The following is a 21557-nucleotide window of genomic DNA, read 5'->3' on the forward strand; positions in this document are numbered from 1 at the left end:
AATGAGAGAAACTTAGTTGGTTACTAATTTCCAAACATTTGCTTTGAAATAGCGTCAAAAGGCCCTGCTGCAAACGTTATTCAAGCATGTACTCTTCTTCGTGGGAAAGTATCACTTTGTAAATAAAGGTCGTACTCAGTAGAGAATGAATATTTCACTATGAAAGTAGTTTAGTGGTGGACAAAGCCATAGTATCCATTCCATTATCCGAACCGCTTATCCTGCTCTCAGGGTCGCGGGGATGCTGGAGCCTATCCCAGCAGCAGCAGTCACTGGGCGGCAGGCCAATGACTGCTGAAAACCGTAGTAAAAGCCATAGTGAAAGCCATAGTAGTTCTGTCAAAATGAAGTTCTGTTGATAGAAGCGAACTGCTTGAGGGCCTGGAGATGCCTTACCGGTCTGCAGCCTCTAGAGGGCGACACGCGTCTTCCATTTTAAGTTTGGTGCACTGCCACACGTCTAGCCCATCTTCCATTTGGAAGTTGCAGCATATAACGTTTGGTAATTTTAGGGAAAAAAAACCCAGATAAATATGGATATTGTATAATGTCTTGAAATGTCATGTACCCCGGGCTGACACATAAAGCCAGTCTTTTAAAACATAGTTCTGTTTATTTACATCATATAACCTTGCTGTACACAGCGAAGAGGGAAATGGTTTAAGGATGGACATTGATTAGTCCAGTCATTTTCATATAAGATATTTTTACTCCAAGCAATTCAAAATGTACACAATACATTTTTATATAAGATAGAATGTACAAAAGAATATTCAATTAACAATAACAAAACAAGCCACCTTTCAGACAACCACACATGAACTGCAGTTTAGATGAAGTTTTGACTCATGCTGAGTAAGTTTGAATTTGCACAGCTCGTCATAGGAAATCCAAAGTAGACAGATGGTACCAGTCTTTGTTGTGTGTTATGAAATAATGTCATCTTAGAGTAGGGCTTGTTAGGTGTACCATATTCATACGCTGCTGATCACCGGATGAGAAAGATGACCTGTTCATTCTTTTGTACAGAAGAGAGAGAGCGCTATGCTTTGTCCCTGTGAGCAGCATCAGTACTAGCTGTTAGTGCCTGTGTAGAAGGCAGACAGAGTGCATAGACATGCCCTTGGCTTGTGTGTGCTTTGAGCAGCCTGTCAGCAGACTGCTTGTATGTACTGTACACATGTGTGGGTCTGCAGCCAACACACACCAGCAACCTCTGGAGAGGAGGCAGACTCTCCAAGACAAGTTAAAGGCTTGCAGACTCAAAAACTGAAATGGAAATAACAAAAGGAAATGGAACGATAAGAACTGACCATGGCACTGCAGAAAACAACAAGAGTACAGAAAACAGGCACTTGTAGGACAAATCATGAGGTAAGACAAGACTATCACTTGGATTTTTTTTTAAATCATTGATTTGGTCAGATCCACTAAGTGGGTGAGGACAAAAAGAAGTTAAAATCTCTCATGACACTAAAGTATATATTCTTGCACTGTAAACTGTTAATTGTGATGAGAAAATTAGTTCCACAGTAAAAACATGTTAAGGAGGATTTGTGTTCATCTGCTGTTGTGTACCTGTTCCTAGTCAGGGAGGATGTTTTGTGCCTGGCCTTGATGAATAACCATGACGCAGTCTTCAGACGGTATACACCAGGCAGGTAAATTAACATTTACTGGGGCCACACACTGCACAGTGCATTCATATTCCATTCAAAGCAACACTGCCACCGTGGTGTTTTCTGTCCCTCCAATATGACATGCTGTGTTCTTTGCTTGTCTGAAATATACATGTACACAGTATGGTCAAACACAAAGTTAGTTGTAGGACAAATGAAATGAACAGTAGTCACCCAGTGTGGCTGTTGTTTCCTTTCTCACCCATGTAACCTACTGCAAATATTACTGAGGTAATACTGTCTTAACTTGCAGCATTTGACTACTACACATTTTCACCAGTGGATGCAGTATTGTTGAATGTACAGTCAGCACTGTATTTGATAAAACTCGTATTGTTAGTTTCTACCGTTCATGGGATAAAGTATGTGCGTGTAGTGCTGAGGGTAACAGAGAAAGGCAGCCTATGAGGACAGAGGGACAGGCGTAGTCATGTAAAGCTTTTATCTGGTCTGCCTGCAGGAGCTGCACCCAAGAGGTGAAAGCACTAAGTAATATAAAACAGAAAAAGAATATGTTGAGGGACACATTTCAAGTAACATCTTGAAAAATTGACTGTGCATAAGCACTTTTGTAAACCATAAAAAACTCAAAATGTAAAAACAAATATATTTATATTTACAGGGTTAACTTAAAAAGACTTTGTACAGATGTTATAAAACAGAGAAGCACAAATATCTGCATACAGTCATTGTTAATAACCATTTTGGGCAAATACAAACTCACAGGTGATACACAACATTATTAGCAAGCAGAGAGACAACTGTATATTGTGTTATGTATGTTTGTATGCATGTGTGCAATGCAAACAAGGGCTTTCTTGTTTGATTTTGGTCACAATTGAAAATACTACAGTGATCTGTGGTTTGAGGAGTTAACAGGTTAGGAAGACTCATGCAAAGTCAGCTCTGGCCTGAAAACCATCTGACATTTCTCCAACCTGACTGCTGACTTCTGTAGTCCTTTTATGTCCCAGTTTAGAAGTGTGTGTGTGTGTGTGGGGGGGGGGGGGTTGTTTGTTGAATCTGTTCCCCTGCTCTGGCTCGCTGAAGTAGGCTTTGAGGCATATTGTAAATTTAGCAGTTACAATACACATTACCTGCACCATACTTAAAGAACCAGTAAAAGAGTGTGTTGGATATGGATAAGCATCCTTCCCTAATTATTTGTGGGAACAACCCCCCTCATTTCATTTTCGCCAAGTGGGAAGGGACAGAATTCTGGAAGAATTGGCTTATTCGGTTTTGGTTCACTTGGATATGAATTATTGGCTGTAACTTTGCCTGCATGAGGCCTGTGTGTCTCTGGCCCAATTCTATATTATCTCTATATAAGCACACACAAAGAATAAAAAAAGCTTTGGCAATGCAAGAATGTCTCTTGCCATGCAAATAGAGCTTATCATAAAGAAAAAGGGGAGACTGCTTACAGACTTATCATTTGTTCCACTGTGTCTGAGCATGACCTCATTTGCTACCCATCACACTGTCAGGCTACTGACCTGGAGTGAGTCTATATATCTATGCCTGGCCTCCACACAAAATAGCAGCATCAGCCCAAAATCCTCAAGCACAGGAGAAGACAGACGAAGGGCAGTAGGAATTCAGGCCAGGCTTACAAGTACTAGTGGAATCTAGAGGCAAGTATGTGGCGTGCAGAAGGAAGTTCCTGGCCTAAAGGGTGCCCTGGATCAAGTCCTTCAGGCTGGTGAGGCATCCCTGGTGATTTGGCCTGGTGGTTGGGAGTGCTAGGTGAAAGGGGAAATTTTGTGAGAGTCAGGGGAGGCTTATTGTCCGCTGCCTCGTTGGGGGAGACCACTACAGTGTGTCTTCGCCAGGCACGTCTCTTCCTCCGCGTCTCAGGGGACAGGGGCTTCCGCAGACCCACGCTGCGCAGGTCGTCAGCTGAACCCAAAAGACGGGCTCGCACCTGGTCTGCTAAAGACCCAAGCCCTTGTCCCTGTCCAGCTGGGCTGAAAGAGGCAGCCTCATCAGGTGGCAATGCTGGCCTGGGCTTGGCTGGGCGCAGGCTCTCCTGACTACTGCCTGAGGAGGGGTTGGTTTTAGATGTCTCCCTCCTCACTCTTGGTGCACCTTCTACCACAACTTCAGCTCTCTCACCAAGGGCTAAGGGCCCAGATAGCTCCAACAGGTCCAAGGAGCAAGCCTTGGCCTTTTCCCCCTTCAGCTTCTTCCTAGCCAGGGTGTCACACTGGATCAGCTTGTGTGAGTTGAAGGAAGGCCGGGAATGCAGTCTGTGAGTAGTGGAGGAAGAGGAGAAAGAGGAGGAGGAGGGTGTGGTAGAATGTGCCCTTCCTTCGCTCCTTACACCAGGGTCCTGTGTGTGTGTAAGGGGTGTGGGTGAGGCTAGATGGGGCGCAACTGGAAGAGTGGGAGATTTGTAGTGTGTGTAGAGGAAGCTACGTGGTGCTGCTGGGGGCAGCTGTGTGTTGGCCATCACTGGCGGGTGTTTCACAGGCCTCTCCTGAGTGAGGGAGCGTGAGGCAAAGCCACTCTCATTGTCCGTCTCACTAACTAGCTCACTGTGTTCATCATCAGCATCATCTCCTCTCCCCTCAGACACTAGGCTCCGCCCCAGTGTAGAAAGTGTGGAGTAACCAGAGACAATTGAGCGCGCATCCTCAGGTGCTCGCCATGGTGGCCCCTTCACCCCTGCCCTTCCTTCCACCTCATAAAGCATCATGGCCACAGGCCTCCCTCCCTGCTCTTCACAACAGGGCTGACCAGGAACCATAGCCCCCGCCTCCTCCTGTACCTCTTCTTTTACTAGTGCCCTGTTGGCAACTTCCTCCTCTTCTTCTTCATCATCGTCACACTCCTCTCCCTCTGCTCGAGGAGCAGTGACTCTGACTGGTGACTTAGCCTCCTCTCCTTCCTCTGCCGCTTGATGGCCGGGTTTTATTGGCTCGTGCTCCGAGTCATCGTCGGTGCTGCTGCCCAGGCGGGCATTGTGGTGGTTCCTGCGTTTGCGACCAGTGACAGCCGACATGATGGACAGGGTCAGGAAGTCCTTGGCAGTGAGGTCTCGCTTTGACCCCCATGACCCCTACGACAGAAACAAGGACAAAAGCAAATTCACACAACTACAAACTAACCTTTGCTGTTTAAATGCTTTATGTTACACTTCCTAGCCACACTACGAATCCCAGACCTATTTAAACCCTTTGTGCCATTTTTTTAAAATTTTCATTTATTTATTTTATTTTTTACCCATGCATACTTAAAAAGAGGGATATTCTGTTTTCTCCTCTACTTAGGGAAGAGAGTCAGCCAGGTAGTAGAGCATCCCTGGAGTAAGTCCAGGTTAAGTATCTCACTCAAGGATACTTCAACAGGTGTGGTGAACACAGAGGATTAGACCTGGACTCTTTAGCTGGCCAGCGACCTCACTGAAGAGCGCTATATAAAATGCAACTTGACTGATTAATTGTCATTAATTTTCTGATAATAACGTTGCATGTGTGATATGTGTTTGTTCAAACGGAATATCGAAGCCAAGCCTAAACCAATATCATGCAAGCTTACCTTTGACTTAGCGGAGTCACTGTTGGTTGAGTCTGGAGGGAAAAAGAATAGAAAGAGAGCAGAGGGTTGGATCCACTTAGTAAGTTGACAAATGGTAGGCAAGGGACCATGAGTAGCAGTTTAAGAAAGCACAGAGAAGTAATGGTGTAGTCTTTTTTTAGGATCTTATTCTATCATAATTAGGAAAAGAAAAATCTATACAATGCAAGGAATTCTCCTTACTCTGCCATTTGATCTTCTCCAGCTCCAGAACTAAAAAAATTGTTCACACATTATCATCTAACATAAAAGTGTAGAGAGTAAGAATGACTGTGAACCAAAGTGAATGGAATGAGATGAGGGATTTTTGTTGAGCAGAAAAGACTGAAGATAGGAAACCACAGCACACACAGATGTCATCACAGAAAAGTCTGATGGCATCAGTCAATCAAGGAAGTGTTGGGAGGTGTGTAAAAGGCAAAAAACAAATTTGAGTCAAGGGTTTCCAAGGTTTTGCATTCCCGCACCAACACAAATGTACACACAAACCAGCACTACATACACACCCTTTCTGTCCACTTGTCTTTCAAAGTTCAAATACAATCAAATGTCTTGGGTATCCCTGGGGAGCCAACAGCCTTAAGAATACTCAGAGTTAAAGGACCAATAGAGGATTAGTGGAGCACTGCACTAGACAACAAGACAGGCCACTGTGGAGAGGCTTTCTACCCTCTCACAGTGACAGAATGCAATTTGCACCACAGAGTCAGTGGGGTCAGATTTAAGAGCACACCAGGGAGGCACAATGCAGTCAGTCCTCAGTGTATTCATTATTGGGACTGGCTTGGTTGTCAAACACATTTCTGGAAAGCTTTAGTCAGACTGACACCAAGAGGGAGAGGCTACATTTTCGGTGTGATTGCAACAATGGAGATCCCCCCCACCCCCGCCCAAAACACACATGGACTCTCAACACATACAAGTACAGGCACACATATTGGCAGGGGAAATCCCATCCTACCGCAGTGGCTGCTCCACAGGCTCAGCTAAGAGAAGGATGTAGAAATGCACAAAGAAAGTGAAAGAAGAGCAACAAAGAAGGGAAAAAAGAGGTCAGCAGAAAGGAGCGATGTATAGGTATACTTGTAATACAGTAAAGATCAGAGGAAACAATGCAAGAGCCTTCAAACATCAGTTCTCTATCACATTCAATTTCTAGCTTTGGTTACCAATCACAGTTGCCTGACTCCTATTGGCCTGTTTGGTCAGAGCGACCACAGTGATTGGCTGAGTACAGTAAGCAGCAGGCTCACCTGAGGTCTCCCCAAGCAGAGCCGTCCTGCCAATATTTGACAGCAGGTGGTCAATGTTTGGAGCTGGCTGCACATCCTCTGTGTCTACTGGTGTCTGTGAGGACAAACATATAGCCAGTGTGATTTAATAGAATATATATTCATCACCATTATGTTAGTTCATCGTTACTATCATTACTGAGCAGCAGTCACATAACTACAGTTAAGGTGAATGTCCCAAGGTGTGTCGAATATGCGTTTTGTCAAGCTTGTGGTTAAGTCATGGTTGGTTTGTGCATCACCCAAAATTTTTGTATCACTATTTTACATTGCTTTGTTGTTTAAATGGGTTTCTTGTTTCTTAACCGCCAGCTATTCCAAGTGCCATGACAGAGGTCAAACAAACAAGCTCCTAAAACGTTCAGTCAAAGGGGAGAAGACGCCTTCCATAGAAACTAAAATGGAGAGTAAATAAGCCCAAGCATTTCCTTCAAGTTTTCCTGAGGTTTATCTAGCTATAACAAGTGCATGCTGTAATTATTGTAATTCTTCAAGCAATGTTTTACACATTCACAAAAGTACGCGGAAATAATTGTTTAAAACTGGTCACATAGTTCCAAGTGTATCACCTTATGCTCATTCATTAAACTTATCTTGTTAGGGTTAGTTGGTTGGTAGTCAAATCAAACTCCCTCTCATCACAAAAATCCCACCCTGAAGTTCTGTTCCATTTGGATATTTAGAAACAGAATATTAATATGCATGTAAATGCACCCATTCTTGGTAATCTTGTTATGGAGATGACAACTATTTACAACATTTCAAAGTAATCTGACCCAACCCTGGTGGCTGCCAATTAAAATTACTTCTGTAACGGCAACTAGCATCCATGCTAGCTAGCTTGTTAGCTCTGCAACAGCAAATAGAAACTATGCTTCTTCTTGTCTTGATGCATGCTCAATGAATAAGGTTGAATCAGTTCATCTGGATACAACCTTTATTGACAGATACGTTTCAACATCACTCAACTAAGTGACCTCTTCCATCTAAACTGACTGCAGGTATACTACTACTACTACTACTTTTGGCTGCTCCCATTAGGGGTCGCCACAGCAGATCATCCATTTCCATTTATTCCTGTCCTTTGGATATTCCCCTATCACAACAGCCACCTGCATGTCCTCCCTCACCACATCCATAAACCTCCTCTTTGGCCTTCTTTTCCTCTTCCCTGGCAGCTCCATATTCAGCATCTTTCTCCCAATATACCCAGCATTTTCCCTCCACACGTGTCCAAACCATCTCAATCTTGCCTCTCTTGCTTTTTCTCTAAACCATCCAACCTGAGCTGTCCCTCTAATATATTCGTTCCTAATCCTGTCCTTCTTCATCACTCCCACTGAAAATCTTAGCATCTTCAAATCTGCCACCTCCAGCTCCTCCCTCTGTCTTTTTCATCAGTGCCACTGTCTCCAAACCATATAACATAGCTGGTCTCATAACCATCTTGTAAACCTTCCCTTTAACTCTTACTGGTACCCTTCTGTCACAAATTACTCCTGACACTCTTCTCCACCCACTCCACCCTGCCTGCACTCTCTTCTTCACCTCTCTTCTGCACTCCCTGTTACTTTGTACAGTTGACCCCAAGTACTTAAACTCATATGCCTTCGTCACCTCTACTCCTTGCATCCTCACCATTCCACTGTCCTCCCTCCACCATGCGTAACATTTTTTATGATTTTGTTCATTTTTGGGTTTTTTTGCCACTCACACCGTTTGACGCAAATACATTTGAAGGCCGATGATTGGTGTTAATGCCACTGGCTAATAGCGCACGGGTGCGTACAGGATTACAGTTGCTGGTGCCACTGTGTCCATCAACCTGGCCATCACCATTGCAAACAAGAAAGGGCTCAGAGCCGATCCTTGATGTAATTCCACCTCCACCTTGAACCCATCTGTCTTTCCAACTGCACACCTCACCACTGTCACACTTCCCTCATACATATCCTGCACCACTCCTACATACTTCTCTGCAACTCCCGACTTCCTCATACAATACCACACCTCCTCTCTCGGCAACCTGTCATATGCTCTCTCTAAGTCTCTAAAAGACACAATGTAACTCCTTCTGTCCTTCTCTATACTTCTCAATCAACATTCTCAAAGTAAACATCATATCTGTAGTGCTCTTTTGTGGCATGAAACCATACTGCCACTTGCTAATCGTCACCTCTCCTCTTAACCTAGCTTCTATTACTCTTTCCCAAATCTTCATGCTGTGGCTGATCAACTTTATACCTCTGTAGTTCCTACAGTTCCGCACATCACCCTTGTTCTTGAAAATCGGTACCAGTATGCTTCTTCTCCACTCCTCAGGCATCCTCTCACTTTCCAAGATTGTGTTAAACAATCTAGTTAAAAACTCCACTGCCATCTCTCCTCAACATCTCCATACCTCCACAGGTATGTCATCTGGACCAACTGCCTTTCCACTCTTCATCCTCTTCATAGCTGTCCTCACGTTACTGTAATCTGAAATCTGTAATTTGTAAACTGACTGCATGTATCCCCATCCTTATAAACAATACGGTACAATACAGCTGCATAACGACCGAAACCAAAAACCTGTTTCATATGCAAATATGAGTGGAGGATCGGGTCCCCTGGCACAAACAGAGCAATATAGTGTACGCTGTTAAGTGCCAGGAGGTTGCCATGACTTGTACATTGGGGAAACCAAACAGATGCTGGCTAAAAGAATGGCACAACACAGGAGAGCTAACACGTCAGGCCAGGACTCTACAGTCTACACCATCTACAGGCCAGTGGCAACTCTTTCAGGGGTGAGGATGTGCACACCCTTGATAGGGAGGAACACTGGTTTGAACAGGGAGTCAAAGAGGCCATCTATGTTAAGAGGGAACGACCATCACTGAACTGGGGGGGGGGGGGGGCTAAGAGTACATCTGTTGCCATTTTACAGTGCAGTGATTGCAACATTCCCTAATCCTCTGTGAATAGTATGCATGGCCTTTGAAACTCTAGTTAAAGGTCACACCCATATTGGCTTATGAAACTGGTTGCTGGTTTCGGTCGTTATGCAACTGTATTGTACTGTATTGTTTATAAGGGTGGGGATACCCGCAGTCAGTCTCGACTGAAGATGTCACTTAGTTGAGTGATGAAAAGTTGCATCCAGATGAACTGATTCAACCTTCTTTAATATTTTTCTTCTTTCGGCTTATTCCCTGTTTCTCAGGGGTCACCACAGCAGATTTTACAGTTTCTATCAGTACCCTGTAAGGGCACAGCACTAATGACGGCCATTGTTAACACGGGCCTCAACCGATCCGGTATGGTCTTGTCAATCCGCATACCGATTTTGAAAATTTTACATCGTAGCCCCGTGCAGTTGGCATCCAACTGCACGGGGCTGCTTAACTAGCTAGCATGCCGGAGTCTAGTTCCTTATCAAACAGAAACATCATCAGATCCTTTCAAATAGAAACTATGCTTGTTAACATGAAATGGTTTATTTCATGTCAAATAGATTAAAATGGCCATATCATGCTCATTCCAGCTCTACTCCCACAAAGTCGAATCAGTTCATCTGAACACAAAGTTTAGTGGGAGAAATGGTTCATCACTCATTTAAGAGACTTTGTCAGTCTCAACTGACTGCAGGTATCCCCAACCTTATAAACAATACAGTTGCTTCATATGCAAATTGCTGTGGCCATTAACTAGACTTACAATGGTCATGTGTACTATTCACAGATGATTGGGGAATAGTTGCAATCACAGCATTGTAAGATGGTGACAGATATACTCTTAGCCCCCCCACCCCCCACCCCAGGGATGGTCCTTCCCTCTTCACATAGATGGCCTCTTTTGACTCTTCATTCAAACCAGCGTTCCTCCTTATCAAGGACATCCTTGATAGGAAGGAACGCTGGTCATTCCATTGTAACTGTAGTTAATGCTCACGGCAATTTGCATATGAAACTGATCGTTAGTTTCGGTCTTTATGTCACTGTATTGTTTATAAGGGTGGGGACACCTGCAGTCAGGTGAGACTGAAGAGGTCACTTAGATGATGATGAAACATATCTGTCAGTAAACGTTGTGTCCATATGAACTGACTCACCTTTCTATGATCCAGCTCTGTTGACTGCATTATAACTGCATCAATTTAGACGTTAATTTGATTAAGATAGTTTAATTAAGATGTTTACATGGCAATTGCAATAATACAATTATTGCCTTAATCTGATTAAAATCTTTAACTTGCACTGAATGATACAGCTGTTGTACTGCAAACATGATGATTTAACTTGTGTCTGAATCATCAAATGGAAAAAGTAGTTGTACAACTTTCTGAACTTAATTACACCCCATCTTTTATGACAACAGTTATGGCATTTCACACATTTCTTTTAGTATTGTCCCTGTAAACTATATGACTGATATTGTACAACTTTGTACTTTTCTACTGCCAGGATTACGTTGTTTTCAAAGGGATTTATTACAAATTCAACTGAGAGGGCTATGGTGATGTGACCTGGGACATAAGATGGGTAGTCATCCCAGTAGTTTTTGTGCTGATAAATAAAAATAGAACTACAAATATGTCTTTCATATGTGGATATGACATATGGCATAACTGACATGGCAAAAACAAAGCAGGCTAGAGAGAACGCCATCCAGAGAGGAAAATACTTGTTTGTGCTTTAAACACTTGTTTGAAAACACTTGTTTGTGATTTAAACCCAAATCTGGACTCTGAACATTTTTTCATTTCTACATAAAATGTCATAATGACGTTCATGCGTGTTGCTTCACCAATGCTTCACCAATGCATGTGAGCCCAGCATAAAAACACAGAGAGCGGGAAGAGTGCTCATGCAAAAATGCTGAACGTCTGACATCCTTCTCACTGCCCTTTACACACTGACGTGAGGGGCAATTAAACAATGAAGAATTAAGGTTTCATTAGCCCTAAGACTCCAGGATTGTTTCAGTGTCTGTCTCACTAAACCCTTGTTCAAATTTTAACAAACTAAGAGAACCGTACCTTCTCATCTTTGTCCAACTCTTCATTGAAAAACCAGGCATACTGTAAACATGAGACACATCACATCACTAAGAGTACAATGACACAAACACAAGGGATACACACTGTGTGTGTGTGTGTGTGTGTGTGTGTGTGTGTGTGTGTGTGTGTGTGTGTGTGTGTGGTGGTTCTTACATGTTGGATCAGTGTCTCTACGATTTTATAACGGTCAGGCATGTGAGTGACCATGTCTGTCATGTTGTCCTCTGAAGTCCGCACCAGAGTAGGCCCGAACACCAGCGCCAGGTTACGGGGTTCCATCTTTTCACAAATACACACAACCGATAGAGATGTCATTTGTACTATATTATTATTACTATGGTGGTAGCAACACAAATCCATGTTTTCCTCACTGTATGACAAGTATTTTGCATCTGCACAGACCTTGTTCTTATCTGAGTGGTCGGCTACAGTCTTCAGATGGCCAATCAGAAACTTCAGAGTGTGGTAGTAATGGTCTGGCAGGTCCCCAATCTAAAGTGAATGAGAAATATTAATATTGAAAAACCTGTGTAAGCTGTCCACACACACACACACACACACACACACACACACACACACACACACACACACACACACACACACACACACACACACACACTCACACACTAGAGGTAAAACTTGTCCTGTTCAAAATCCTGGACTGAAGGCTTACCAGTTTCTTCATGGTCTTTAGCCTGTCCGATGCATTTTCCATCCGGTTGGCGTCTATAAAGTCATTATACTTGTCTGTAACAAGACATGAGAAATATTACAATATTATTATGCTTTTATTCGAGATTTTAACAGAACACATGACTAGACATGTCTATGTATGACTATGTAATCCTAATTTATCCATCTCAGATCTGAACTCACCGTCAGTAAAGAGGGGCTCTGGGAGTTTCCTGAAGAAGGACTTGAGTAAGCTGCTCACCACATTTAGGTCCTGCCATTTCTATTCAGGGGAGGAGCAGAGGACACGTGTCAGTGACAGGAATGCCAAACAACAGAATGAACATACCTTTGCCGGTGTCTATTATTGTAGTACATTAGGACCTGCAAAAAATAGTCGACTATCAAAACCACCAGCGGCCATTGTGCATAGTGGTAGACTAATGTTCATCTGTGGTTTTAGCACAGTGCAGTAATGAAGCAGTGGCAATGCACCTACAGCAGATATGCAGCTGGGGGCGCTTTGGTTCCAACATTATTGTTTGGTTTGAACAATCGTTTTCTGTCATGCCATGTTAAATAAACAGAATTTAAGGTATTTAGACAAGACTCCCACTATCGCTGTGTTTCAGTTTAATGAGTGACTGTGTCAACTGGTGACTTCAGTGATGGCAGCTGTTGAAAACACGAACATAACTACATTGTACCTATACTGGTACACTTTGTAATGTCCATCATCATCATCATCGGCGGTCACTCGGGGTCGAGTATGACTGTCCTCCTTCTGGGTCTACATACAGGTGGGAGTAGAGGCCGATTCTGAAGCCGCATAACAGGAGGACGCCTGCGAGTGACAGCTTTTTACGTGGAGAGGCTGATGCACCTGCAGCCACAACACGGTCTTTGGCAGGGGGTGGTCAGAGTCCAATGGCCAAGACGATTGGGGACCACCCTCTTGTTGCAGACTTCATCCGCCTTCACTGCCATTGTGACCTGGAGACATCTTCCACCAGTTCCACCATTGAGATCTTTGTTGGATCACACTTCATATTGGAACCTCCCCCTTGACCTGTCCACCTTGGGTGATCCCTGATACAGCCAAGGTCCGCACAGCATAGCTCTCGGGATCATTGGTACATGTACGCTGCTCCACCACAGCAAGGTGGTGATCCAGGGGAAGTGTCATATCCATCTACTTCAGGCATGTATGTAAATAACCTGCGAACATCTATTTCAGCATCTCTGATATATTCTCTGTACCATTGCACTTTATCACCTATCACTATCACTAGTGATATATCCATCCATCCACCCATTATCTGAACCGCTTATCCTGCTCTCAGGGTCGCGGGGATACTGGAGCCTATTCCAGCAGTCATTGGGCAGCAGGCGGGGAAACACCCTGGACAGGCCGCCATGCCATCACAGCGCCGACACACACACAAACATTCATACATACGGACAATTTTAGCATGTTTTCAACAACTTTCGTTTGCTGAAAACGTTGCATCGGTTGCTCGCTCCCGCAGATTTCTCCTCTATAACATCAGGAGGATTCACCCATTCCTCACCGACAAGATGGCACAGGTGCTCATCCAGGCTCTGGTCATCTCCTGGCTGGACTACAGCAACTCCCTCCTTGCTGGCGCCCCGGCGTCGGCCATCAGACCTCTGGAGCTTGTTCAGAAAGCTGCAGCTCATCTGGTGTTCAACCACCCTAAGTTCTCCCACACAACTCCCCTTCTCATGTCCCTACACTGGCTCTCAGTAGCTGCTCGCATCCAGTTTAAGACTCTGGTGCTAGCCTACAGGGCAGTGAAAGGAACAGCTCCTTCCTATCTCCAGGCCATGGTCAAACCCTACTCCCCCGCCTGACCACTTCACTCTGCTGCCTCAGGACGCCTGGTTGCCCCGTTGCTCAGAGGCCCTTGCTGCTGATCGACCCGGTCACAGCTCTTTTCTGTCCTGGCCCCACAGTGGTGGAATGAACTCCCCACTGATGTCAGGACAGCGGAGTCACTGCCCATCTTTCAGCGCAGGTTGAAAACTCACCTCTTCAAGAGCTACTACACTGTTACTTGTTCTTAGCGCTTACTGAATTCACTCATTTAAAAAAAAACTCATTCTTGCACTTTTACTTTAGCACTGGTTTTGCTCTTAGATGCTTGTATAGATGCACTTATGACCTCTGATGACTAGTAGTTCTCCTGATTTCCTACGTTAAATGCACTTATTGTAAGTCGCTTTGGATAAAAGCGTCGGCTAAATGACTGTAATGTAATGTAATGTAAGGCCGATTCACCTGACCTACGTGTCTTTGGACTGTGGAAGGAAACCGGAGCCCCCAGAGGAAACCCACGCAGACACAGGGAGAACATGCAAACTCCACACAAAGGACGCCCCGGGACGACCCCCAAGGTTGGATTACCCCAGGGCTCAAACCCAGGACCTACTTGCTGTGAGGCGACCGTGCTAACCATTGCGCCACTGTGCCGTCCTAGTGATATATCCATCCATTATCCAAACCGCTTATCCTGCTCTAGGGGTTGCGGGGATGCTGGAGCCTATCCCAGCAGTCACTGGGTGGCAGGTGGGTTTATTGGCATTATGTAACGCTGTACATATTGCCAAAGCAAGGGTTTAAACATTGAAAAAGCTAAACATTAATTGGAAAACATGATTGAAAATAAACATACTACAGCAAAGAAACATAACACAGCAAAGAGACATAGTACAAAAGAAAACGAATATACTGTCATCAAATATAACAGCAACAACGTGTGTCAGGTGACTGTCACTCACTGTCCCTCACTTTGTGGCAGGCAGCAACATAGACTGCTGCTAACTTACACTCACTGTACCTCACTTTATGGCAGGCAGCAACACAGACTGCTGCTAACTTACAGCTCTTTGAGTCTTCCCCTAGTAGGCCTGGTAGTTCTTCGCGTAATAGGTTAAGAAAACCTTTTGTTATTAGTTCGAATTGTTTAAAATGTACTTCTCTAGGATGTTTATATTTTTCACATTTGGTGAGGAAGTGTAGCTGTGTTTCAGGCTCACTGAGGGTGCAATGACAGCACAGCCTTTGCTATATCATTAGTGATATTTTTTTCTCGGAAATCGTCAATGGTATTGATAAAAGTGCACAACTAATGAGGAGCAGAATATGAATATATATATATATATATATATATATATATATATAGTTAAAGACAGCATCATAAAGACAGAATCATTTTTTTTTTAACATGAGGATTGATTCAAAAAACCTAACTCTCAGGATCGGAGCATTGATACTTTGAATATTAAAGATGGGCAGATCAATGCCAATCATCTATCATGTGACGTCATGATGTCAAAATCCTCATTAGACGCTAGCTGCTCTGCTAATCTATTTTTATTCCCACATTAAAAGTAACTTCAAGAAATGCGAATGCTTCTCATTGACGACACTGTTCAGTTTACATAATGTAGGACAAACAGGACCAGACAAATATATTATAGCGAATTAAGGGGGCAGCGCGGGACCGCCACAACCGGGACGCGAACTCGTGTCTCCCACACCGCAAGCGACAACGTTAACCAGTCGACTAAAGGGTCCGATCCGTTAGTCAAGGACCAACGTGTCTACTTATCCATGCACGTTACAATATACTGTTTTCAACATTCAAAGAAAGGTGAATCGGTTCATCTGGACACGTTTATTGAGAGAAACGTGTCATCACTCATCTAAGTGACCTTCAGTCTCAACTGACTGCAGGTGTCCCCACCCTTATAAACAATACAGTGGCATAACGACCCAAACCAACCATCGGTTTCATATGCAAATTACCTGACTTTAACATCGGGGAAACCAAACAGACGCCGGCTAAGAGGACGGCACAACACAGAAGAGCTAACACGTCAGGCCAGGACTTCACAGGACTGTCAATGAATATTCCAAATTCGAATATATAACTGAATTGTAAAACAGACGTTTGAGAGTAAAAATGAATATTCATTTGTGAAAAAGCAGCACTACTGCAGCCGTCTGCCTCGCGAATTGTCGCGAGGGTCTTGGCCGCTGCACTGAATACACTGCATAACAGACAGGGGTCACACAACGTCATTGGTTGAAAATGAAATTTAGGTAAAGCTGAAACGAGCAAATACTTCAACAACCGTGTGATAAAGATGGCGCAGCCTTGACAACCCAACTCGGCTGCAGAGTGATTGTCACTCCGAACCATCTAAAAAAACCGCTTGGAAACACTTTGGATTTTTTGTCTTGATGCTTAATAAGGTAAGAAGATCAAAGGTTGAATCAGTTCATATGGACACACACACACACACACACACACACCACCTCTTGCACGCTGTCCGTCTTGGGAGAGAGATCCCTCCTCTGTTGCTCTCTTTGAGGTTTCTTCCTATTTTTTTCCTCCGTTAAAGGGTTGTTTTTTTTGGGGGGGGGGGTTTAGGGAGTTGTTCCTTATCCGATGAGAGGGTCTAAGGTCAGGATGTTGTGTTGCTGTTAAGCCCACTGAGGCAAATTTGTAATTTGTGACACTGGGCTATACAAATAAAATTGAAATAAATTGAATTGGACACAACGTTTATTGACAGATACGTTTCATCACTCATCTAAGTGACACCTTCAGTCAAAACTGACCGCAGGTGTCCCCACCCCTTATAAACAATACAGTACAATACAGTGGCTCAACTCTGTCTGCTCAGTTTTGCTACCCATTGTAATCTTAAATGTAAAGGCACCTTTAACTGACAGAGGTTGGCTAGACGCATAAGAAAAGAACTTTCTCGCTGTCTTAGGGATATATGCATGACACTTAATGCGTTCTAGCTTGAACCATTCTCACGTGTTTTCATCAATAACATTACTGACCCCCCCCCCACACACACAAAAGGTAAGTCTCCCAGTCATGTCATTCCCATTAATGACCAAAGCAAAGTCGTTTTTTCCCTCATACTGTGTTTCTTTATAGGCTTGCCTTCTGTGCGGCACATTTTTGAAAAACGATCCTTCCCACCGCACTTATGACGCGTTTGTCCTCGCGCTGGGCATTCGGATCCTTGCCCATGTGGTCTGTGTGTCCAAATCTGTAACATTTCCTTTCGTCATTATCTCAATTTCCCTTTTGGTTTCCTTGCCGCGCTTTTCACCCATTTCCCTTCATTTTTGTGTAACGCGACAAACAGTCTGTCTCCGCCTTCTCCGTGCATGACATGGCTGACATCTGCTCCTCGACATTTCCACACGGTGAGACTATTTGTGACGTGCGGGTGAGCGTTAGGCCTGGCCCTTTTAGCAGTTTCCTCCGCACATATGTTGATGTACATCTACACAGAATAGTGTCTCTTATCTGATTATCAGACCCCCCCCCCAAAAAAAACGACAACAAAAAAACAGTCTCTGGCTGCCTGCCGCAAAGGAGTGAAAAATTGTTGTACAGTCTCACCTGGCTTTTGGGACAGCTCGTGAAACGCCTGTCTGGCATATGCTGCGTTGATTTGGGGTACGAAGTAGAGATTTAAAGCTGCGAACTACCGCCGCATAGTCCGCTGGCTGACATGTGTTCGGTAAAGTCGAGAAGATGTCTTGTACATCTGGTCCGGCTAAGAGTAACTGTAGAGCTCTTCTCCGCTGTCTCGTAGCATCTGTAGAGTCGTCCTCAATAATGAGTTCCTTGCCGTCGGCATATACTTGTACCTCGAAAGACGCTAGCCACCTCGTCCATCTTGGACCCCACGTGGCTGGCTTGGCGAAGCAGGCAAAATGCTAAATGCCGATTTTCTCCATCCTACTGTCGTGTTATGCGTAAATGATTCCTACATTCTCTTATCGAGAGTTATGCGAACGTCTTTATTCAATACAACTCGGAAAACCTCGCTGCCCTCTATTCTGGGAGCTTTCAAAATAAAAGTCCCTTGCCATATTACCTGATTCCTCCACATCTCCCTAAGAAAACAGTGCAGACTGTACCAAAAGTATATATGACAACCAATAATAATGTCAATCGATAAATTTCTCTGCACATCTCACATTAAACATACTTGGCAAGCCATGTTGAACTTAGCTTTTTTTTTCACATAACATCTGGAGCATTACAGGATAGAACTTTCTCACTTCTCTTTGTGCTCACAAATCCAGTCTGTGAGGCTTTACTATCACTCTGCCAAACATAGTCCTGGTAGGGACGGACATGACTGTCTTTGGAGTCTGTATTGGAGACTCAGGGTGGTCTGGGGTAGCCAGGGCAGACCCAGCTGGCTATCCAGGTGTGAGCTGACTTAAGTCCCTCACTCTGTGTCTTTTGTTGAATGCCTGAGTGACCTTTGACCTCCTCTTGCTTTCTCTGGCTGCCACGACGGCCCCATTAGGAAGAGTTGGGACGTGTAGAGAAGGATGCTGGGGCACAGGTGTGCGAATTCTCCGTCCCATCAGTAATTGTGTGGGGCTGTAGCCGTTTGCCATTGGAGTAGCTCTATAGGCCAACAGAGCAAGGTATGGGGCTCTGTCTTTCTTTAGCAGCCATTTCACCGTCTGAACGTGGCGTTCTGCCTCTCCATTGCTTTGGGCAAACTTGGGGCTACTCGTGACATGTTTGAACTCGTAGGATGCTGCAAAGTCTTTGAACTGTCGACCAGATAATTGAGGTCCATTGTCACTGTAGAACAGTTCAGGGATGCCGTGTCTGGAGAAGATGGATTTGAGATGTACAATCACATCCTCTGAGCGTGTTGGGGTTAATTTTGCAATTTCCACAAATCTTGAATAATAATCCACAACTTGAAGACAGCTGCTGTTGTTGAGGGTGAACACATCCGCACCCACTTTTTGCCATGTTCTCTCCAGAAGCTCACTGGGCAGTAATGGCTCCACTGGATTGGCCCATTCCTTTATGCATGTTGTGCAGTTCCTCACCAGCTCGTTCAGTTGGCTGCATAGGCCGGGCCACCATACTGTTTCTCTGGCCTGCTCTCTGTACCTTGTCATCCCCTGGTGTCCTTTGTGTAGAGCCTCTAGGACAAAGTTGCGCATCGCTGTGGGAATGACTAGTCTGGACCCTTTTAGCAACAATCCATCGTGCACAGTAAGGATAGCTCTTTCTGGCCAGTAGGCTTTCACTGGACCTGGGAGGTGGCTGTAGTCAGGCCATCTGCTCAGACTAAATGAGATTACATTACATTACAGTCATTTAGCTGACGCTTTTATCCAAAGCGACTTACAATAAGTGCATTTAATGTAGGAAGTCAGGAGAACTACTAGTCATCAGAGGTCATAAGTGCATCTAAACAAGCATCTAAGAGCAAAACCAGTGCTAAAGTAAAAGTGCAAGAAAGACTTTTTTTTAAAATGAGTGAATAAAATAAGTGCTAAGAACAAGTAACAGGGTAGTAGTTCTTAAAGAGGTGAGATTTCAACCTGCACCACAAGTTGGGCAGCGACTCCGCTGTCCTGACATCAGTGGGGATTTCATTCCACCACTGAGGGGCCAGGACAGAAAAGAGCCGTCACCGGGTCGATTGGCAGCAAGGGCCTCTGAGCGACGGGGCAACCAGGTGCCCCGAGGCAGCAGAGCGAAGTGGTCGGGTGGGGGTGTAGGGCTTGATCATGGCCTGGAGATAGGAAGGAGCTGTTCCTTTCACTGCCCTGTAGGCTAGCACCAGAGTCTTAAACTGGATGCGAGCAGCTACTGGGAGCCAGTGTAGGGACATGAGAAGGGGAGTTGTGTGGGAGAACTTAGGGTGGTTGAACACCAGATGAGCTGCAGCTTTCTGAACAAGCTCCAGAGGCCTGATGACCGACGCCGGGGCGCCAGCAAGGAGGGAGTTGCTGTAGTCCAGCCGGGAGATGACCAGAGCCTGGATGAGCACCTGTGCCATCTCGTCGGTGAGGAATGGGCGAATCCTCTTGATGTTATAGAGGAGAAATCTGTAGGAGCGAGCAACTGATGCAACGTTTGCAGCAAACGACAGTTGGTCATCCAGGATCACACCCAGATTCCTCACAGTCCGAGTTGGCATCACCATGGTGTTGTTAATGGTGATAGCCAGGTCTCGGTGCAGGCAACATTTCCCCGGGAGGAACATCAGCTCTGTCTTGTCCTGATTGAGCTTCAGGTGGTGTGTCGCCATCCACTCCGAGATGTCAGTCAAGCACGCAGCAATGCGTGTCTCTACTTGTGTGGCAGAGGGAGGAAAGGACAAGATTAGCCGGGTGTCATCGGCATAACAATGGTAAGAGAAGTCATGCGAGTGAAAGACAGAACCCAGGGATGTCGTGTAAAGGGAGAAAAGGAGAGGACCCAGAACCGAACCCTGTGGAACATATGTAGTCAGTCTGCGAGGCTCCGACACAGATCCCCTCCATGTCACCTGGTAGGAGTGACCCGTCAGGTAGGTTGCAAACATTGAGAGCACAGAGCCTGTGACACCCAGCCCCTCGAAGGTAGACAGGAGGATCTGGTGGTTCACTGTGTCGAACGCAGTTGACAGGTCCAGGAGTATCAGGACAGAGGACAGCGAGTTTGCTCTTGCAGAGTGCAGCGATTCTGTCACTGCAAGGAGGGCCGTCTCTGTTGATTGACCCACCCTGAACCCAGACTGGTTGGGGTCCAGGAGGTTGTTCTGGTGGAGGTACAGAGAAAGTTGGTTAAAGACAGCACGTTTGAAAGTTTTGGATAGAAAGGGTAGAAGGGAAACTGGTCTGTAGTTTTTGACGTCAGAGAGGTTAAGTCATGGTTTCTTGAGAAGGGGGGTGACTCTAGTAGTCTTGAAGGCAGATGGAAAGCATCCTGCCTGGAGGGAGGTGTTGATGAGGTGGGTTAGATAGGGAAGGAGTTCAGGTGCTATAGACTGAAGAAGAGGAGAGGGGACCGGGTCAAGGGAGCATGTGGTGGGGCAACTGGATGTGATGAGGTTTAGAACCTTGCCGGGGGAGAGGGGAGCGAGGTGGGATAGGGTGGGACGAGGAGAGGTGAGGGAGGATGCAGAGGGAGGAACAACAGTGCAAGCAGCACTAACCAGATGGTGAGAAAAGGAGGATCTGATGTCGTTTACCTTGTTGTCAAAGAAGTTAGCAAAGTCATCAGGGAGAAGGGAGGAAGTAGGAGGAGGAGGTGGGGGTTGAAGAAGTGTAGAGAAGGTTTCAAAGAGTTTCTTAGGATTAGAGGCAGAGGATAGGATTTTAGAGTGACAGAAGGCAGCCTTAGCAGCAGAAAGGGAGGAGGAGAAAGTGGAAAGAAGAGACTGGAAGTTGAGAAGGTCCTCTGGGAGTTTGCCTTTTCTCCA

General features: G+C 45.0%; 1 protein-coding gene across 1 annotated transcript in view; it reads right to left on the reverse strand.

Annotated features, from left to right (window-relative positions):
• Nucleotides 1-614: 614 nt before the first annotated feature.
• arhgap23a (Rho GTPase activating protein 23a) overlaps nucleotides 615-21557 on the reverse strand; it is a 182486-nt gene continuing 161543 nt past the window's right edge. Inside the window, exons 17-24 of the mRNA XM_056287413.1 lie at nucleotides 12471-12549; nucleotides 12268-12341; nucleotides 11997-12086; nucleotides 11748-11873; nucleotides 11574-11615; nucleotides 6515-6608; nucleotides 5223-5254; nucleotides 615-4743 (exon numbers count right to left, since the gene is read on the reverse strand). Coding sequence (XP_056143388.1) covers nucleotides 3301-4743; nucleotides 5223-5254; nucleotides 6515-6608; nucleotides 11574-11615; nucleotides 11748-11873; nucleotides 11997-12086; nucleotides 12268-12341; nucleotides 12471-12549 — 1980 coding nt within the window. The 3' untranslated portion in view covers nucleotides 615-3300. The remainder of the gene's footprint in view (nucleotides 4744-5222; nucleotides 5255-6514; nucleotides 6609-11573; nucleotides 11616-11747; nucleotides 11874-11996; nucleotides 12087-12267; nucleotides 12342-12470; nucleotides 12550-21557) is intronic.

The sequence above is a fragment of the Lampris incognitus genome, chromosome 10 (genome assembly GCF_029633865.1).
Source record: "Lampris incognitus isolate fLamInc1 chromosome 10, fLamInc1.hap2, whole genome shotgun sequence".
Taxonomy (NCBI): Eukaryota; Metazoa; Chordata; class Actinopteri; order Lampriformes; family Lampridae; genus Lampris; species Lampris incognitus.